Raw genomic sequence first — 21190 nt, 5'->3', positions numbered from 1 at the left:
CATTAAGACTGCTTATTGATGTTAAAGTAGTTTTGTGATATTGAGCAAACATTGCCATCTCCTCCACACGTTCTCGGCATTTCCTTTGTTCTCTTTGCATTTCGTTTTAATATCTTTCCTGGCGTGTGTCTCCTTCCCCGTCTCCTTGTTTCGGCCACGCGCTCCGCTTGATTCCAACGATCCTTGTCTGAGGCGGGCGGGTCTCCGTCTCACCCACGTGCCCCCCCCCCCCACCTCCCCCTCCAGCACCTGTAGGGAGCCTCAGCCGACTGGCAACCCCCCCCCCCCCCACCACCCCTCCCCAGTCGTCGGAGGTCTGGGGGCAGGCTGGGAGGAGAATCAATATCCCTCTGTGGGCCCCGCCGGCGTGCCGACGTCGGAGCCGGCACACCAGCCATCGTCGCTGTCGACGAACTGTGGCCGTCGGAGTCGACAGGGTCTCGCCGGGGATCGTCGAGAGGTCAGGTAAGTCGAGGTGACTTCTGTTAGCTCAAGGGGGCTGACTCAGGGGACGGAGAATATAGGGGAGATGTGGATGGGACACGAATGTCGAACGCACTGGGAGAGGCGTGGCAAGTCAAGACGTTTTCTCGTGCTGGACCTTCGATGCGCTGTACTCTTGCACATGTTTGTGTTAACTAATCACTTAGGGCTTCCAACATCAATGTCTTGCTCTCATGTCTCAGCCTTCGAATAAAAGTAGCGTAAGCTATGTGCCGTACTATTGTGTTGCTCTAAAAGTTGTGTTAAAATATAACGGCACTGATCTTGTAGAGAATAGCCTGGATTGCGCCAATGCCTGAAGATGTGAGGAGTCGAGGAATTGGTTTGAACAGAAGGAGCCTAGCCCTAGAATCCACTAAAATCAGTGAGGTGTGTCCGGAAAGGATGTAAAAGACGAAAATAGTGAAGTGAAATGAAGCGAGAGTGAGCAGGTTAGATTAACGGAGCGCTTTGCAATGTGTGCAGACCAATGCAATAACACGCACTGCCGTTCAATTCAACGAAGTGAAACAGTGCAATGTAATGTTGCGGAGTTTGTCTATTGCACTGGCGAGAGCAATTGGGTTACCCAGTGAAGTTAATTTTGGCACCGCTATGGAATGCAATCGATTTCGATTAGGTTCGGAGCGCATTGGTTCATTTGGGATCATGGGGATCACTTGACAAGCTTTGGGCTGATGTAAGTTTGCAGTTGCTAACGCTCCTATTAGGGCGGGAGCGGGTCATCGATGACCCAGCACATGTGAGATGTGATCATGTGATGATCACATGTTACATATCATCAATTATATACAAGTTAAATAAAAAACACTCATACTGCTATTGCATTAATAGATGCATTTTCCCTTTGGTCCAGAATTTGGGGAAAACTTAAATTGGTAGGGGAGAGTGGGGAAAGATGCCCAGGGTTTTGCTATGTCACATATTATTCGAAAATGACGATGGGAAAGCAAAAACTTGGAGTTTCAACGGAAGCCGACATCATTTTTCTCCAAAAATATCACACTTTCTTGCCTGAAATATTATAACTTTTTTTGCTATTAAGCATTTTCCTGAAGAAGTGAAAGGGGGCATCTTACCCCACAGGGTGGGAAAGACGCCCCCTGACGCTGGGAAAGATGCCCCCTGCACTATAAGTGACATAAATGGGCACGTGAATCGCCTGGACGAAGCAGTAGTCCCTTCGAGCCTGCAGTAGACACCAAACGTCATCATAAGGGCCCTCAAAGGTAGTCGTAAGGGGCTTCAGAGGTCATCGTTAGGGCCATCATAGTCCAGCGCGGCCAAACAAGCCTCCGTGGTGGCGTTCGGAGACCACTGTGGGGCTGTTATAGGTCTTCATGATGCTTGAGGGCCCTCGAGCCCATCGTGGGGACCTCCGATGCCAGCGCGGCCCGTGGGGCCAACGTGGGAGCCCTCAAAGGATGTCGTGAGGGGCCCTGGAGCCAATAATGGGGCCCACAGAGGCCGTCGTGAGGGCTCTCAGAGTCAGCTGCCGCCCAAAAAGTCGCTATGTGGGCCGAGAGACAGGCATGGGGAGCACCCGACCGTACTGGACTCTCAATAGTCCCAGATCGGCTTTTGTCTACATCACAAGTATGTAATAAATGATTTGACGGGCTGTTTGAAGGACAGCCTACGGATTTAGGGGGGCGTCTTTTCCCATCAGGGCAGGGGGCATCTTACCCCAAGGTACCGAATTAACATTAAAGGGACCCTCCCACCTTCAAAAAAGTTAATGAATTGGCATGAAAGTGATGTCGCTCGGTTCAGAAAGAGCAAAAACGAATATCTACCAAATTTCATCGAAAAATATTCACCGGTTTTCAAGATATTAGACTTTTACTTTTGTTTACTTTTTGGGATCTCCGCTGTTCCTAGCGACTTTATTTGAAAGTGCGGCATTTGTTGCGCGCAAAGCAGCATATACCACCGCGTGCTACAAAACGTTTTAGTCAAACATTTAACGGACGTTCGAAAGCCTGATGACGTCATCAGATTCCCGTAATGGTTAAGAGATAGGGACCACGCTGGTCCCACCCTGCAAGTAAAGGGAAGGAATTTCTTGAACACCATAAAGCTGCGGGGGTTGCGACCAGGATAAATGGTGGTTTCTGAGCCTGGCCGCAAACTTGGCTATCTCAACTCAAAACTAATGTTAAGGTGGGAGGGTCCCTTTAAATCAGTACAATTTGTTAGCCATAAAACTAAACCCTGAAACAAACTGTTTGGGACACAGTACATGCATGCTAATGTATCACTACTATAGCAAGGGACGCAATAATTATTTACCTTCTTTGATATTTACAATGTTCTGACACCAAAATATTTTTTGAAAGCAGCAAATAAAAAACATGCAATCATCAGCCAGCCGTTGCCCAACTGAGCTTCGCGATTTTTTGTGCAGTTAACAAGGCAGGCCTCCGCTTTACGCTAAGAACATTAATTTCCAGGTTCGATTCTTTGTTTCGCCGCTAGAGGGGGTGGGGCGTCTTTCCCACCCTGGGCATCTTACCCCACTCTCCCCTACGCGAATCTGAAGATGTTCATTTGCAATCATTCACTCATATTTTTCTCAAGAAAGACTTTATCGTTCCACCTCTCTCTCTATCTCTGTCTCTGTGTCTCTTTCATTCTCTTCTCTCTCTCTCTCTCTCTCTCTCTCTCTCTCTCTCTCTCTCTCTCTCTCTCTCTCTCTCTCTCTCTCTCTCTCTATGTCACTCTCTTTCTCTCTCTTCCTTTCTCTCTCTCTGTCACTCTCTTTCTCTCTCTTTCCCCTCTCTCTCTCTCTCTTTCTCTCTCTCTTTCTTTCTTTCTTTCTCTCTCTCTCTCTCTCTCTCTCTCTCTCTCTCTCTCTCTCCTTTGAATATTTCGCTCGCTTTGGTGGTCACTGGGCAATCAGCTTGGCATTCAGTGCAGCAAAGTCCATCCGGTAGAACCGTAAAAACGACAAGTTTCGTTTCTATGGTAACGATGCAAACACATGACCGGTAATTGAGAAAAAACTTTCCTTGTGCGTTGGCGACAGTTGCATAAGATCCGCTGGTATAGTTCGTTTTTTCTAAGTTCGACCCTCACTGTAAACATCTTTTTGAACAAAGCACGAGAATTGCTAGCTGAATTACTTAGAAAACTCGTTAGCGCACTTTGTATTGGAGATATGAACAAATATTTTCAAAATACGTTTCTAACGCCGATGATATACTGTTACGTTAAACACCGTGTGATTTATTTATTAGTTCAGTCATATTTCCTGACAAGTCCTCGATCCTTGTGGGGTCGCAAATACCGAACTGCGAGTCTGGGAAAAAGGAGCCGGGTAGAAATAATTTTGATACAATTGATCGTCTACGAAATCATTGTGCGCCAACGAGTTTTCTCAGTAATTCAGCTACCAATTCTCGTGCTGTGTTCAAAGAGACGTTTACAGTGAGGGTCGAACTTAGAAAAAACGAACTATAGTCTCAATTAAATCAATTCTATGCTTAAATCATTTTCAACGAAGGCCGTTGTGCCTTTTAATTGATTCGTTTTAGTCATATGTGAACAAGCACACCTGCAGCGAGCCTAAAAATCCCATTTTAGCGCAAGAGCAAAGCTAGAAGGTTGGTTTGGCTTAAGTAGCTCCTAGACAGGGCAAACGAAAGTTCAACATTAGCAAAAGACAAGATAAAAACATTGAATCAAACGTTTTTATTTGGTGTGCCGTATTGAACACGAAGAGCCGCCAAAAATGTGTTTGGCTCATTCGAACAAGCTCGTTATAACCTTTTGTGACAAAAAGACTATCATCAATCATTTTGCAGCAGCACTAGTTGCTATGTCGGTGTGAAGCTCTATCCTATTGTATATAACGAGCGAAACGTAACAACAAAGGCTTTGGATAATTACTTTCCTAGTTTCAATTAGTTTGATTAATTCACACGAACATCAATAACACAGACATGTTGCATTTGCAGAAGTTGCTCGCTTTACAATCCATACCAAGTGCTAAGTTACGTATTCGTTTGTCTATTTGACTCGTGTCTTGCAGTCGAGAAACAAAGAACCCTCCTGACCCTTTGCTGACAGCTCAGCAAAAGTTCGCCAATCTCAAGTTTCGTTCAGCTTCCCTTTTTTGTCTCTCGCTTTGTAGCCAGCGTCCGGCATCACGTTGTCAAGGCAACCGACAACGGCGACAAAGCTTTGCGTCGATGGTCGTGGCACGTGGAAACCCTTTCCCCCGCACCCCCTCCCCCCACCGACGTTCCTCCGCTCCTCGGGCGTACCGGGAGCGGAGCGAGGTGAGGGGCGTTGGGGGGGGGGGGGGGAGGGCAGTGTTGGAACCCACGTGTAGCCGGTGAAATGCTTATGTCGGGATTCTGCGCTAAGTGTGGAGCTTCTTAGGTCTTCTAGCTTACATGTATGTCTCTGAAAATGGTATTTGAGGGTGGAACTAGGTGAGACTGCTTCTTGGGAAATACGCAAATCAGGGGTTGCAAATTACATACGAGGAAAACGAGTTGGATTAATTATGGAGAACAAGGAGGCCGTTCTTTAGACGGTAGCTTATTAGCGTCAGCCTTGTTGATGTGATCGCTTTCAACCAGAAAGCTTAATGAGACACACATTGTGAATACAGATGACCATAAGAGCACGACAAAAAGGGAGAAAGCGGAAGAGCGAGAAAGCTAGAGAGCTAGAGAGAAACAAAAAGAGGACGAGAGAGAAAAAAAGAGAAGGGAAGAGATGCAGACAGGAAGAACTAAAACGTATCCGGGTGGACTTGTCGGTTGACTAGCTCAATATATTGAAACTTATTAATCACATGATCTTTTTTAACGCGTTTTGGCAAATTAATTTGTCACCACACGGACCAAACGAAGGTATGTACTTACGTGTGAATTAGGTTTTTCATTCAAAGCGCTGCTTCTACATAGTACCAGCTGCAACGTAATTTTTCAATGTATCAAAATTAGTCGCACACATTTGCGTCAGTGCATATAGTACGACTGCAGTCCAATTCTATCTAATTTGCCACTGATCCGGGTTCAACCATAACAGAGACCTATCCTATTTGTATCATCACAAGAATATTCTGTGCGACCATTTCTGCCCGAACTTTAGGTGGATCGACGAACGCACACGGCGCGCTCATCCACTTACATGGTCCCTTGCGTGTGTCGTTCCTTTGTTACAATAAAGCGGTAGCGAGGTTTGAGGATTTTGTGCGCCAGAATGGCATTAAATTGAGGATGAAAGACGGGGGGAGATGTTGGTGTTAACACGTGACCTGTGGTGATCCACGTGTTTCAGTTTGGTTGGACCACGTGACTTTAGACTAGAGTGGGGGGGGGGGGGTGGGGGCATTAGACATAGTTAGACCAATGGTGGCCTTATGGTCCTCGTATTGACCCATAAGACGTTTTATCAACTTGAGGCCCTATGCCGAAAGTGAATGTGAATCGATGTATTTCTGCAAAAGGAGAAAGCTTGCATCAACAATGCAAAACTTTCGGCAAAAGAGGCACTCAATGCTCCTTTCCCGGTTGTTCTATTGGCTGTACAACACCCATAAAACAGCGTTGTTCAACACCAAACTGCAGTCGCGCCCGCGTTAAAAGCTCAGTAGCGGACGCCGTCAATTGTCTACTGCATTGCGGCACAGTCTACCCCGCAGGGTGTATTGCGGCGCAGTCTAGCCCGCAGGCATTTACAGCGCTGATAGAGCGACATAATCGAACGCCCATGGAGGAGGATATTTGTCAGACATTTGGTGCATTGAAAAATGAAGAAAAAAATTGCAATTCAACATATCATCCACAGTAAGGGCGTTATACTCGTATCGCCAAATGATTCGTAGTTGTTGTTGATAACGCCATGAAGCTAGACCAATGCTGAATGATTAGAAAAATCGAAAAAGTATTTCTTTAACAACTTATAGGATGGTTTCCCATTGTTTTTCTTCTTCCATTGGTTTAAAAACAGGCAGATTATACCATAAATCACTAAAAATTAGAAACATTACTATTAATAAGCGGTTCACTTTGATGGTCTTAATTCACTGGAAAGCCTTCTTTTACGTGGAGAACAACGTATCAAACGGCTTATTTTCTATTCCATTGTAGCTTATCAATGTTAGATGAGCAGTCTGCTTTTCAGAACCAAAGCCCAGCCTCAATTGAGTCTGCAAGCATTAAGTACCATATTTCATCTGGTTAATGTCTATGATACACAGCACTGAGCTTGACATAACATCACTTCAACCGTATTGGCTGTCCCTTTTGATTCTCCACTTTCAGACTAACTCCAACAAATATGAACTCAATCATGTCATTTATGTTATTATTTCTAAGCTCTATGAAGCAGTGTTTGAAGACAAGTACTTTCAGCAATAAAAATACATTGTTTGTCAGAAAATATTTTGATTAACAATCAATCGAAAATTGCAAACGTTGCCTTTTTACTGACTCAATTAAATACTTACGAACTTTAACTATTTTAACTTTCCTGCATGCATATCATATTTTTCGGTCCGTCCAAACCGTTGAACGACCAGGGACCTCAAGTTCTTTGTTTTCATCCACCGACTCCCTGTCCTGGTTCTGTAGCCTTGGAGGCGCGTGTCCAACGCAGCCCCTCCCCCACCCACCCCCACCCCTCCTCTCCCGCGACTTTCAGCGATCAATGGCGCCTCGGGGCCCGCCTCTAGTTGCGAACGCCCGGTGGCACGTGGGCTAACCCTGAGGTCAAAGAGCTACTGCTGACCGTCTAAGGCCACGGGAATTTCGTGGAAGTTGAGGAATTCCAAGAAAGGGCCCAGCTGTTTGTGGTTTGAGCAACACGTGTGACCTGTTTAATTTGCTCACTTTTCGTCGATAGGCAGTTCTATAGCCATGGCAGATAGTTGTCGAGTTGATTCAAGCGTCTTTAGGTCGATTGCAAAGTCACCCATTTCGATAAAAGGTCAAGATTCATTGTATGACCAGCGAGTGGAAGGATAGGTCAGGACCAAAAGGTCACGAGACACATTAATCGAGCCTGGAGCGACACGAACTTACTGTTAACGCCAGACCCCTTGAGACCCTAATTTTTCGCGATTATTTTTAAATGCGTGGAGGAATTTCAACCAAGCTGAGGACATGGCCGTTTCAAGACAGGCCGAAACTTTTACAATTTAGATATTTTATCGCCATTTCAATATTTCAGGCACTTGTCATTGACTCGTAATGTTAACTGTTTTTCCATCCTGGATAGAGGCTTTCTACGTCATATGACATTAGGCTCCGCCCGCGACTGCGGCATTGACCCGTGCCCATCAGCGACCTCTGTACAAACGACACCCCTGCCATCTGTGAAGGACTATGAATTTCGCTGACGCTTCACGTGCTATGAGTCAATTGCAGCAGACGGTCAAGTAAATGTTAGGCTCTTGTTGACTCTTGTATATAGGACCAAGAGGACCATCACTCCTCAACCTACTACTCAGTCGTGCTTCGAACAAACGTTAACGATTCCTAACAAATACGATTTTCGATGTAGGGTATCTGTTTGAAATACGAGCGAGCCGTATGATGTGAAGCTCAGGCAATTAACTTATTATTGCGTTGTTCGATGGTTGCATAGCGATGTACAAATCGGCAGCTACTTGGTGACATCCGACATCCCATTATCGCATTATCTGCAACGCCATAGGCTTTAAATACAGGTGAATATTTCCTTACCTTATGTCAGTTATATGCCATCTGCCCGTCATTTGCAGCTTATAAAAAAAAATATCAGCGAACATATCAGCATTGTAGAAGCAATGCGCATTGAGCATTTATGACTCCTTAGTCATCATGTCGCTCTCTGGGCACTGTCAGCCAAGACGCTACGCACAACTCCGCCGGCTTTCGGCACCGCTCGACCGTCGCCCGTCCCCGCTCCCCGCCACAGCGAGAGTGACCGCGCGCCGGCCCGAAACCGCCGCAGGCCAAGACCACAGAGGCGGGGCTTAGCTGTGACGTCATAACGTATCACAGACTGACTGGTGATAGCCTCTACACACCGGATGAAAATCTTGCTCGAAATTTAACATTACGAGTCAATGACAAGTGCCTGAAATATTGAAATGGCGATAAAATATCTAAATTGTAAAAGTTTCGGCCTGTCTTGAAACGGCCATGTCCTGAGCTTGGTTGAAATTCCTTCACGCATTTAAAAGTAATCGCGAAAAATTAGGGTCTCAAGGGGTCTGGCGTTAACAGTAGGCCATCGCCACAGGTGCTGGGATGTTATAGCAACTGAACCACAAGAGGTCACGACTCCAGTCCTATAAAGTGGGGAATATTGCCATTCGAGTCAGAAAGCAACTGATTATGCCCGTGTTTCGTTGAACTTCGTGTGGTTATGTAATATGTCAAATGGAAGGGAATTTGTTTAATACCGCACAGTTCGGAATAAAACATGATTAAACCTACAATCGAGAGTAATTGCTTTTGTAAAAACAGTACCATACTGATGAAAGTCTTGCTTTAACCCTCGCCGGCCAGCGGGGGGGGGGGGGGCGGTTGTCGCCCCCATAGGGTTCTTCCGCGATAGCTTCGAACACGCTGGCAATAGAGAGCTGAAACTTGGCATACCTGACCTTTGATTCAAGTCGGATCTTTTGATACCAACCGCGTTTTCGGGTCAGGTCAGGTCACTGACCTATGACGTCATACTGAACCTCTGCACGGTCTTCAGATGTCGCAACTTCGCAACGCCCTCACTGCCAGAGGAGCTTTCACAGGGAAATGAAACTTGCAGGATCTAGTATCCATTACAAGTACCACAACTTGTATATCTCGGATTTTTCCTAAAGGTCACATGAGGTCAGGTCATTTTCGTGAACTCACCATTATAAGTCAACGGGGAAAAATGAAAACTGCTATTCTGGCGCCGGGAACGATCTCCAACTATCTCAAACACACAGAATCGTGATTTGATGCACTCCTTGCAAGGTTAGATGCGTCACTTTTGCAATGTTGACCTTGCGTGACGTCATTTATGACGTCATCAAGGTTATATTAGTTTTTCGTCAATAACTCCCGATGAAATTGGACTAACGAGTCGGAAAAGCCACCAATGGACTCAGGAAGACCTGCCGAATCGAATGATATGCAACATGACCTCTTTCGACCAGCTTCGTGACCTGGGGGTGACCTGACCGTGACCTGAGGTCAACACTCTAAGTTGACCTGACCCAAACAAAAAGTATATCATTCGACGCGCATGAGCAAGGCGAACACGATAATGCCAAAATCGCGGCTCTGCGGCCGTGTTTTGCGAAGTTATTTACCAAAAACTGAACCGTACCTTGGGGCACTTGACCTGACCTCAGAGGTCACCGGTTGACCTAGGACTTTAAATCGGGTACCAATCTCTGTGTCTCGTAACGGCGCACATGCTCGTTTTTTCCGCGACGCGCTAGCCCACCAGGGGCGAAACGGCGAGGGGTGTCGTACCCGCTCCCCCCCCCCCCCTCGGCCGGTGCGTATGTAGAAAACCAATAGGTCCGGTAAGGGTTAATTGGGGCCGGACCACACTTAGCGAAGAATTGTATTGCTGTTAAATGATTCCGTGACAAATAGATGTCGATAAAGCTTGATATGATGCCTCCTTTTCGTTCGCATTGCCCCAAGGTATATATTGTGAGCATTCGACATTTTTATGAAACAAACTAAAGTTAAAGTGACCAGAGTGCCTTTCAATATTACCTAAGCCTGGCCCAAATGCCAGCCCTAATCGATGTGGGTGCCTATCCCCAGTACCAGGAATGCAAGCAAAGCTTTCTCAGTACGGTAGCTGATCATTGACCCACCGCGCGGCAGCTGGCTCCATGGATTGATCCGAAAGCCGGCCGTTCAATGCTGGTGGGCGTGTTTGCGCTAGTGGAATGTGTTTGTCCGGGATCGAAGCGCGGCTGAATCATCCGGGAATTCGGGGCAATCGATGAGCTCACAGCAGCCGGAAGTGAGGACTAATGGGGAGCTGATGGGGACATGGAACAGGCGCTATTACATTCACGTGATAGCAAATTGGGGTAGGATTTGAGAGCCAACTGTCAAACGCACATTAGCTTGGGAAGGCTCCTTGAGTTGGGACTGCAGCCCAAGCACCTCACACTTAATTTTGGTCTGCACATTTACAGGATTCACTCATAACAATTTTGATCATTTGGAGTATCATCATTTTCTTAGTGTTTCACTAATTATTGGCAAATGATGACCTTCATTTACAGTGATCACGCTGCAACTATGCGCTACGGTTGAAAGAGGCTGGCTCCTTCAGCAACGGTTGTGGGTTAAACAAGCTATCCCAATGGCATGTAAACTTGGCAACCGGGATGTCAGGAATTCATAAACCAGTGGATTCCACACGAGAATGTCTTGGGCAGTGGGCACTCCTTGCTTTTGAATAAGTGAGGAAAAGCATTGGCCAAAAATAGTACTAGCCGACCGCCGCTAGTGGCGCCACCGTCGTCTGACTGACGTTATTCTCCCTCAGGCGGAGCGCCCGGAGCGCTGTGCTGTGGGCACCAGCACCCTCCCCGGTAGTCCGCGCGTGCGATGCATTTCTGGGTGTGCAAAAGGAGCACGCCACACACTTGGGGCGCGCACGGGCCGCACGTTTCTTCAGCCTCCTGGTCGCCCCGGCCGCCGCCCAAGAGAAGCGACTCCCCCATGCCGGCGCCCGTGCACAGGTGAGAGGAAGGTCGAGGTTTCAATTCCAGGCCGAGGATGTTTTATGGGTTTCACGAGTGATTGCGGGTCTCTTTTAGTTTCGCACTTTTTCAGATGCAAGCATTTTCATTCTTAATGAGTTGCCGCTGTTTTTTTTCTGAACTTACGTCATTGCTCGTCATCTATGTTCGAAAGTAGTTTTCTACAATGCATCAATAGGTATAGGTATGGGACGAAATATATTAAACCACCGGTAAATCCCACACATTTCAACAAGCCATTTCGTCGAGCGAAGTCAACCCCAGACTCTTGGAAATGGTCCTCTTGCTTATACTGGACCACCAAAGTCACAACCGATGCGCTTTCCGGCATTTGACCTTGTTTTGACCTTGACCCTGCAGGTACCCGCCGGTACCGACCGCGCAGCGCGAGACTTCTCGCCGATTGGCCGAACACCGTCAGCCGCCGACCAATGGCGAGTCTTCGCGCCACAACTCGGCGGCGCGCGCTTCCTCCGTGGTCGAGATGGCCTCCTCCGATCCGGCGGCGTCCGAGGGGGATGGCGAGATCCTGGTGACGGAGGAACTCGATTGTGACCCGGCCAGAAAGTAAGATATGGTGCCCAGCGAGATTTTGTTGCGCATGTTCTCCCTATTTTGTATATTCACGTTCATCCTAAAGGAATTTTATCATTTGCGCTTCAATGCAACCGCGGGAGCCAGACGCGGAGGTTGCAGCCAACTAGATTGAACGTTAAAGGAACTATCCCACCTTCTAAAATGTTGTTAAAACCAGTTAAATTGTGCCCAGCTTTATAGATTGGATGACCAGGAACACGGTCCTGGCATTTATTTTTCATTAAACATCTTAGGCTTCCAATATTCCAAACACAAACTTTCAAATATGTGACGTCACAGCCCAAAATTACCTCCTTCCCTAGGCCACATTACTGTCATAAAGCTGATTCTTTTTACTCTGTAGGCACCACAACAAAGTTCAGACCAAGTTTTAAGCGATTTTTCAACGAACAAACCCATTTAAATCAGAATGACTAAACACAAACTCTCAAATATGTGACGTCACAGCCCAAAATTACCTCCTTCCCTAGGCCACATTACTGTCATAAAGCTGATTCTTTTTACTCTGTAGGCACCACAACAAAGTTCAGACCAAGTTTTAAGCGATTTTTCAACGAACAAACCCATTTAAATCAGAATGACTAAACGAGGTGACGGCACACTAACGGTCGCTCCATGTTGAAGATAGGGCCTTGCGCAAGGCCCATTTTCAAATGAAGGGAACGAATTTCTTCAACACCAAGAGGCCGCGGGGGTTACAACCTAGATAGATAGTGGTTTCTGAACCTCGCCGCAAACTTGGCTATCTCAACTCAAACCCCATGTTAAAGGTGGGATAGTCCCTTTAATCCGCAATGATTCTGGATTTTTTTCTGTATTTTTAATGGTTTTTCTCGCTTTCCTTTCTATGCTTATTCCTCTCTTCTTTTTCTTCTTTTTCTTCTTCTTTTCTTCTCCTCCCACCAGTGTCTTTCCATAACCAGCTTTTTCCCCCTCCTCAGGTGTCAGTCGTGCTGCTGCATTGTCGTCGTCACCATCCTCGTCATCTTCACGCTCTCACTCGCCAAGATGTACATCGGACACGACGTAGCTGACGAACAGAACGAGCTCACGGGCATCATCTTCTTGGTGCTGCTGCTCTTCTTTGTGTGCCTGCTGCTGCTCTTCGTCCGGTTCTCTGTACTCCTGCTGAAGAGGCGCGTGCGTGAGGGATCTTCAGTGCGCAGCAGTCACTCCGGTTGTGGAGGAGAGAGTGGGGTTCGTGCGGATCTGGCGCCTCCGCCTCGTGTGGCTGCACCTCCTCCGTACCATGAGGCTCTTCTGCTGCCTGCGCCTCTTGCAGAGAGTCCGCCGCCGAGGTATGACAAACTGCCAGAGCTGATACGAGGGTCGGTCTGAGTTTGAACGAAGTCAGAGGATCTTTCGTGACATTGTGGAAGGCTATGAGTTTGCGTGTGGTTGAATTGCGATGGACGCCTGTACGCGCGAGTGATGCTAAAGAAGGACGTGGTAAGTCTGTGTGAGATTCTCGACAAGCTACCGAAAGACATTCAGTGTTCTCGGCAGTGTGCTGTCAAATTTTGTTGTGGCGAAGTGTCGGACAAAAAATGATCAGATGGGTGGTGAAAAGATGAGTGAGAACACGACATGCTGCGAGGGTGGCGTGGACCACGGTGGTGGGTAAACAAATCGCTCTGGCGATTTTCACTCCTCATGCTGGTGAGGGACCACAAGGAGTATACGGAGTGACTGCAACGTGTCTACTCTCTGATTATCTGCGCCGTGGCTTCACCAGACTTCTTCCGTGATGTCAGGAATGCTGGGAGCTGGAAGTGTTGAAAGGATGACAGTCCTTTCAGTCGAACAAAACAGTCGAGGAAACTGTTTTTCTTGTGCGACGTTGACCTTTTTGTCATACGAGGCGCGTGCTAAGTTGTTGACTGTCAATGGACTGTTGGTTGTATTGACTCGATTCCTATCGGTTGACTATATGATGTGTTATGTTGTACAATGTTGCTACTCGATACTCAGCAAAAACAAAAAAGTTCAGAGAAACATTGACCAAATAATTGACATCACATTCGCGAATCTGTAACACCAAACAGTGACTTAATTAATTACCCTTTCCTGCGCCCATGTCTTGTGGTAAGGTAGTGACTAGTGCTGTAACAAGTCATGGACACCGAACAATCTTGATTTTCATGACGTCCAATGATTTACAAATCAAAATGATCCCTCTGTGAAGGTCAATGGGTGGCACTTCTTTGTTCCAGCCTTTTGTGCAGAAAAATTGACTCGAGAGCGTCTAGCCAGATGCGCATCTCTCTTGGGAAGAAGACTTAATGACACGACATTGAGTAGATATGTGGTTAGAGTTCCACGGGGAACTTCACTAATGATGAAACGAGAGAAGCTTTTATATCGAGCCCCTTTTATACGTAGCATTTGATAAACTAGCTAGAAGCTGTGGAAAGATTGTGTAATGTACATACATCTGATAGCTAGACAGATCAACTCCGATCGTTAGAACTGTTATTTGATATTTTCCAGCCATCAAGGATTTCAACAATCAACATGTAACTCACTTAATTGTCAGGTGAAGGGTGACTGTTTCTGTTAGGTCTGAGTTCAGATAATTGTGAAAAAGTGGGATGCGGATTCTGTGTTACGAGCTATTCAGCTGAATTTTACTGAGACCGAATTGATTAATGCTCTGTCGGCTGAGTCGTTCGCTGAATTCGTTGTCCGCGTAATGCAAGCGAATGAATACTGTAAGCGGATGGATAGGCGCCTTTAAACTCTAGCCTACCGTTGTATCAAATATGTGAGGCATTTGAGTTTTCGTTTACAGCAATGCGACGTAGCGCGACCAGCCGCCCATCGCTCTTCATCTTGACAGGAACAGCATCGCTGAGCCCTGTGCACTCGGGGAACTTTGCATTACATACGGCATACCAACTCACCGTGATAGGTCACCGCGTGACCTTTGACAGGTCACCAGCTTGTGACAGGTCACTGTCAGGTCACTGACGGGTCGCTGTCAGGCTCAGCACATAAACGAGTCATTGAATTTTTCTGATGCCATACCTATTTGAAACCTCCGAGCTGCTTTGCATACCGTCGTGTCTAGTTCAGCCTCAAGCAGTACGGAACTGTCTTTATTCTTTACTATCTTATGCTACTTCAACGGCTGGAGATATGTTTTTTTGTATAGATATTTTGGGAGATGTCGTATGCCTGTGCATTTACTCGTGACTCACATGATTATATTTTATTGTTGACCGATTTATGTGGCACTGTGACTGTGGGAAAAGCCATGTGGTTAGGCAGTCTAGCGCACAAGACTGTTGTTTGGACTGCTATGTGATGTTATAAGTGTCGGCTAGAACTAATAGGTGTGTCTGGTGAGTGACTGAATCCGACTTATTTGGGGCTATTTTCATGTTCAGATGGAAATTGTGCGCAATGTATTCAGTGTATAGCACCGACGGCGAGAAAAGGAGTCGTGACAGTTTTTGTTACTGTACGCCTCTTGATCGAGTCATGATACAATTTTCCACAAAAGATACTTTGCTGATCTCAAAACATGGAAAAAGTATCAAAGCAAGGCAAGCACGAACACAGCAGATTTGAAGCGCGGTCTACAATCTAAATAAACTCTTATGCATGATTTCTAAACTATTTCACTCAGATCACAAGCTCGACAAACCTCTGAGGACAGTTTGTAAATTAACACTTTTTCTGGATTTGATAAGAAATTACGCTAATTTTAGGCAATTTAGCTAAAAAGAATCCCGTTTTTATACCGGGGCTATGCTGAGATATAAAGCGCGTATTTAAACAGAACGCGCTTCTACTAGGGATTGCTGCACCTGCTGGTAATCTATTGACGTCGATATGACGCAATCGCTACCTTAGTGTTTGGAAGGGGTGAGTTTTTGTAACTGATAAATCATTTGTACTGTAAATACCGTTTGTACGTAGGCATAGAAACCATGTATATTTTTGTATGCTTCCCAGTGTGAGTTGTTTTGTCTTCGCTGTATTTCGCAATAAAACACGTTCCAATACAGGATAGTGTTTGCTTATTACCATTGAGCAGCCGCTACCGGGGGACAGCAGCTTAGTATTTCACAGTTTCTTTTGTGAGCTAATCAGAGAACACTTTAACTTGGAGCCATCTACCATTGTTAAAAAAACGAATTGCAGCGTAAAAATGCAAATAGTAAAATGTGAACCCCTAATGATCTTCAGCGACCTTACTTAGCAAGGACCACAGAACATTTTCGTTATCGTTTAACGACTTACGTACAACACTCTGATTTCTTCTGGCATGTAAGTTCTTCTTATGTGTCTATTTAAATATATCTGGTACATTCCAAGGAAAGTTGCAATCGCGTATAAGTGGCCGAATGATTTCACCAGCACGTGTCAGTATACGTATAGTTCGTTTTATTTAAGTTTGACCCCTACTGTAAACATCTCTTCGACCACAGCACGAGAATTGCTAGCATTATTAGGTACTGAGAAAACTGGTTGGCGCACATTGAACTTCACGGACGATCAACTTTACTAAATTTCTTTCTTTCTGGCTCTTATTTTCCAGACTCCCAGCTCGTATCTGCTCATACTAACAACCCCTCAGGGTTTGACGATTTGTCAGGAATGATAACTGAACTAGGTTACAAATCGAATGGCGTTTAACATGACGGTAAACCATCGGTGTTCAAAACTTTTTGGAAAACATTATTCACATCTCCAATACAATGTGCGCTAACCAGTTTTCTCAGTAATTCAGGCATTAATTCTCGTGCTGTGTTCAAAAAGATGTTTACAGTGAGGGTCAAGCTTACAAAAAAAAAACGAACTATAGTCCTGTACCTAGATCAAAGAATGTATTATGTACCTACATGAATGTTGTCAAGTACTATGGATAGAAAATGCAATCGGTGTCCTTGCTCGTGACGGCATCCAGATAACAACATTCCTGTTCACTTGCTTCTGCCTCTATTATCCAAGAATCTAACCTCCCTACAACTACGAACTTTGTCCGTTTCTCGTCCGAGAGCGAAGGAAAATTACAACACCCGTCAAAATGTCCGTATCACATGCGAATTTCACAGGTGACACGAGCGCTCATCAGGGGCGCACCTTCACGACACAGAGTCTGTGGGAACGACCAGCTGCCGCTATGAAATGGGGCCAGATATAGTTGTCTGTGTGAATGATGATTTTATTTCTGTCGTTTGTAGTCTGAGTCTGCTCACCCGGTCAACATGTCACCGATTTTATCGCTGCTTTTGGTCGCCGTCTGGTATGTAAATAATTTTGTTTTTACGCCAGAAATGTCATCTTGTAATTACTGCAAATTGCAACGCTTAATTATTCCGGCTGTACCGTTTTACATCACATTTATACGTTTCCGTTTGCACGTCTCCCTACATATATGCAAATCTCCCGGTCAACTTCTTTAGCGTTTCCCAACGTATTCCCATTTTTCCAGACATTGCGTCAGCGCCTTCGACATTGGATTGAATCTACTAAATTTGCACTTCAATTTGGCTTTGAATGTCTGGACATTTGCATTTTCTCAGGCATTGTACACTTTTACACGTTCCTCAAACATTCACACGTATCTGTTTGCATGTCGCGAGAAACCCTTTTGCCTTTTTTTAACTCGTTTTTTTTCCGTTTCTCCGACACACTCACCCCGTTTTTTTCCCCGACAGCGTGTCGGCGGCACCGACAGTGGATGAGTCGGCCGACATGTTTCTGTTGGCCACCGAGTGGCCTCAGACTGCCTGTCTGATGCACAGTGGCGGCTGCTCCATTGCCGACAACGTCACCACCTTCACCGTCCACGGACTCTGGTGAGTCAGAGTAAAGTCAGATTGACTCTGGTGAGTCAGGGTGACGTGAGCTTGATTCTTGTGAGTCTAGGTGACTTCATATAGTGCATGGGCTCATCTAGTACGGCATCATATAGTTAACGGTCTCTGGTGAGTCGCAGTCACGTGAGATTGACTTTGAAGAGTCGGGGTGACGTCAGTTCGCCGACCCTGGTGAGCCAGGGTCACCTTAAGGACTCTGATGAGTCGGGGTGACGTCAGTCCACATAGTCTGGTGAGTCGGGGTGACGTCATGCAGTCCACAGATCCTTAGGAGCCAGGATAGCTTTATAAAGTCCACAACCTTATGCATGATGACGTCCATACTATATTCCACGGACTCACGGACTCAGGAGAGTCAGAGTGACGTCATACAGTTAACGGACTTGTGAGTCAAGGTGACGCATACAAGAATACAAATTATCGTGACGTCAGTCGTCAGGCAGCTTCCAAGACATCACTGTCACGCCACTGACGTCCTCAGCTCTGCTATTTTCAGCCAAACCGGATATTTGATGTAACTTTTTGTCGGTCACAGCAAAAGTTCTCTGTCATTCCTAACGCTATATGAGCTCTGTGATATTATGCGTATTTTGTTTCACCGGAGGGCATTTTCAGCACTTAATAAGCTTTGCCTATAAATACATTATACCTAAAAAATGCTACAGTGAGGGTGAGGCTATACAATTTCAATAGAACTAACAGAGCTTTATATAAAACTCAAACGCAATAACCACTGGAACCCTTCCCCATGTGTTATCCGCCTCGCTTATTAGCACTTCACCTCAATTTCCTCAACAGACTCTCAAACCCTCTCTCTCTCTCTCTCTCTCTCTCTCTCCTCTCTCTCTCTCTCTCTCTCTCTCTCTCTCTCTCTCTCTCTCTCTCTCTCAGGCCCGATAACTACAGCGGTGACGACCCCTTCTACTGTGATGGAGAGAGTTTCGACCTGGACAAGCTGAACGACCTGCTGCCCCTGATGCACCAGCTGTGGCCGAATGTCTACGCCGACAACACCGCCTACAGCTTCTGGAAGGTACCGAGGCGGCGGGACCGCGGCTTCAAATCTGGTGACGTGCACGGTTTCAGTTGTACATAAATATGGTTCATCAATTTTCGGTGATATTATCCCAGCACTATGCATTATGAATTGACAACTATATTATTTGAAGCACCTTTTGGTGGTTGACGCCTTGGTGGTTAACACCGCGACAAAATTCACAGCGATCCTTTAAAACGTTTTTGTTCATTGCTGGTATACATTTTCATATTAAAAAGATAGATAGAATAGAATAAATTCATTTCATTAATCAGAACACGTACAAAACAATGATCGCCAATTGGTGCAAAAGGAATATTGCTTAAATCGCAGCACCTTTCGGCTCTTACGTGCTATCGCCCGAGTCGGATCACCTCACCACTGCACGCCCGCCCGCGCCGCACCCGCAGCGACCGCCGCCACGCCGCCGCCACCGCCGCCGACCCGCCCGACCACTCCGGCTCCGGCCAGGCCCGAGGGGCCAGCCCGCCAACCCGATGCTGGTCAACTGGTCAACCAAGACGTGTATAACAGTAGTTCAAGTTAATTACGCATACATTGAACAGAACATCTGTCAGAGATAATCCCTTCGCACCCAACAAGAAAGTCAGGAACGTGCTGCATTTATTGACCCTCCTAACCGGTGTTCACAGCACGAATGGGACAAGCACGGCAAGTGCGCTGTCTCGACCGGAGTGTACCCCGATCAGCACAGCTACTTCGCCGAGGCCCTGGCCAAGGTGGCCCGCTACAACGCCTTCCAGGTCAGCATAGGAGGAGGGACAAAAGGATCTGTCGTAGAGGGCCAGATATCTCTCGCGTGATATGATAATACGTTAGCAGCAAAAGCTGCACCATTCCAAATATTTTCCTTTGGCAAAAAATCAGATCAGCAATCAGTTTCAGCGAATATTTGTTTCAAAAATATTCTAATTTCTAAGAAAAATTAAAGTAAACTGCAAAGAAAATATCTATAGACATTCTAAGTCAATTACATGAATAAGTACTGTCAAATACATAATGTATATAAGCTTCGGTAAGCTTTCAGAACTACATCCGTCACAAAACCTGTTTCTTTTTTTACAGATTCTGGCTGACGCTGGCATTGGACCCAGCGACCAGCCCCTGGATCTGAACATGGTCACTGGGGTGCTGGATGAGGCTCTGGGCACCCGCTTCAAGATCAACTGCCAGAAAATCGACAACATGTGCGTATAAGGCGTATGAAGCTTTATGTTTGCTGTAACTTTGTTCACTGTTTTTAGCGAATGCAGTCGCATTTGTTATAACTGAGTGGTAGTTTTTTTCTCATATCCAGTAAGAGACGGTTAAAGGGAGCATAAACAGCAATGAAATTAAGGTGATTAGGTATGCAGAGCTGAAAGAAATTGTTATTTTCACATCAAAAGGCATTTATGAACAGTTATCATATTTGCAGACTTTACCCAACCGCTTGGCAGTATTTGTACTGCTCTTTTACCTCCCGTTTTGCTCGTCCATAAATACGTTCTCTGACGTCATCAGTCTTAGCCTGACGTCATTGACCTCCTCTGACGTCACTTGCCTACCCATTTCAGGTTCCTGATCTACGAAGTGGAGGTGTGTTTCGGCAGCGAGCACACCCCAGTCGACTGCTACTTGGACGACGACGAATCGACATTCCGGGTGAGCAGCTGCAGCCACACGGAGCCTGTCTACTACCTGCCCATCGTCCACAACAACTGAAAACCGGATACAACTGGATCTGACCGGACAGATGTGGATTTAACCCCGACGGAGGTGGATTTAACCGGATTAAATCAGAAGAAGCTGGTTTAAAATTGTCGAAAATAGACGGAAAATGGAATAAATCGAAGGAAATGAGACTGGATGACATTTGACCGATGCGCACTGATCCTGGTACAAATGAGCTATTTTGAACTAAACCGAATTGAACTGATCCAATGGCACTAGAGCAACCGGATTCAGACAAACGGAATCGAAGCGGAACGGGAATAAACCGGAATTAGGTCAGCTGATCTGACTGAACCACGCGCCTTGTTGAATCAACAGCAAGCTCAGGCTGTTACGGTAACTACAAAAGTTGTCCGTTTTTATTTTGCTCTGTTTTGGCATCATGTATGGTATTTTTTTCTTGGTCGCACGGACTTCCTTAGCACGTTTTCATTAAGTGCTGTGTTCATGTATCAAAATGCTTATATGAATATCTTATCAATGCACCACTATTTTGATTAAAAAATGTTGCAATTAATAGTAATAAATACACTATTAAAATTCATATGTGTTTTTTATGTGTCGTAGTTTTTTATATTTAATAACGGCTATGGAAATCGGGAAAATGGCCAAGACTGCTGAAGTTTGTTCTTGCTATGCTACACCTAAAGCCATATATTACCCGGGTAGGCACTTAGAACATAAATGTTACACAGTGGTTTTCGACCATCGGCAACCTACGCAATTACGAAAACAGTGCACAAAAACGACTCTACCGTTCGG

General features: G+C 45.8%; 2 protein-coding genes across 2 annotated transcripts; both read left to right on the top strand.

The window, feature by feature from the left end:
- The first annotated feature begins 337 nt into the window (after positions 1–337).
- Positions 338–15840, top strand: LOC122372644. The gene is made up of 4 exons (XM_043350111.1): positions 338–465; positions 11014–11209; positions 11591–11797; positions 12769–15840. The coding sequence occupies exons 2-4, from the start codon at positions 11076–11078 to the stop codon at positions 13163–13165; spliced, it is 738 nt and encodes a 245-aa protein (XP_043206046.1). The 5' UTR covers positions 338–465; positions 11014–11075; the 3' UTR covers positions 13166–15840.
- A 1088-nt stretch (positions 15841–16928) lies between these two features.
- On the top strand, positions 16929–20554 carry LOC122372646 (ribonuclease Oy-like). The gene is made up of 6 exons (XM_043350113.1): positions 16929–17081; positions 17497–17637; positions 18550–18691; positions 19348–19458; positions 19781–19902; positions 20272–20554. The coding sequence occupies exons 1-6, from the start codon at positions 17044–17046 to the stop codon at positions 20417–20419; spliced, it is 702 nt and encodes a 233-aa protein (XP_043206048.1). The 5' UTR covers positions 16929–17043; the 3' UTR covers positions 20420–20554.
- Positions 20555–21190: the final 636 nt, after the last annotated feature.

Source organism: Amphibalanus amphitrite, unplaced genomic scaffold, assembly GCF_019059575.1.
Source record: "Amphibalanus amphitrite isolate SeventyFive unplaced genomic scaffold, NRLGWU_Aamphi_draft 001381F_arrow, whole genome shotgun sequence".
NCBI classification, from domain to species: Eukaryota; Metazoa; Arthropoda; class Thecostraca; order Balanomorpha; family Balanidae; genus Amphibalanus; species Amphibalanus amphitrite.
This window is presented reverse-complemented; position numbering and strand designations above follow the sequence as displayed.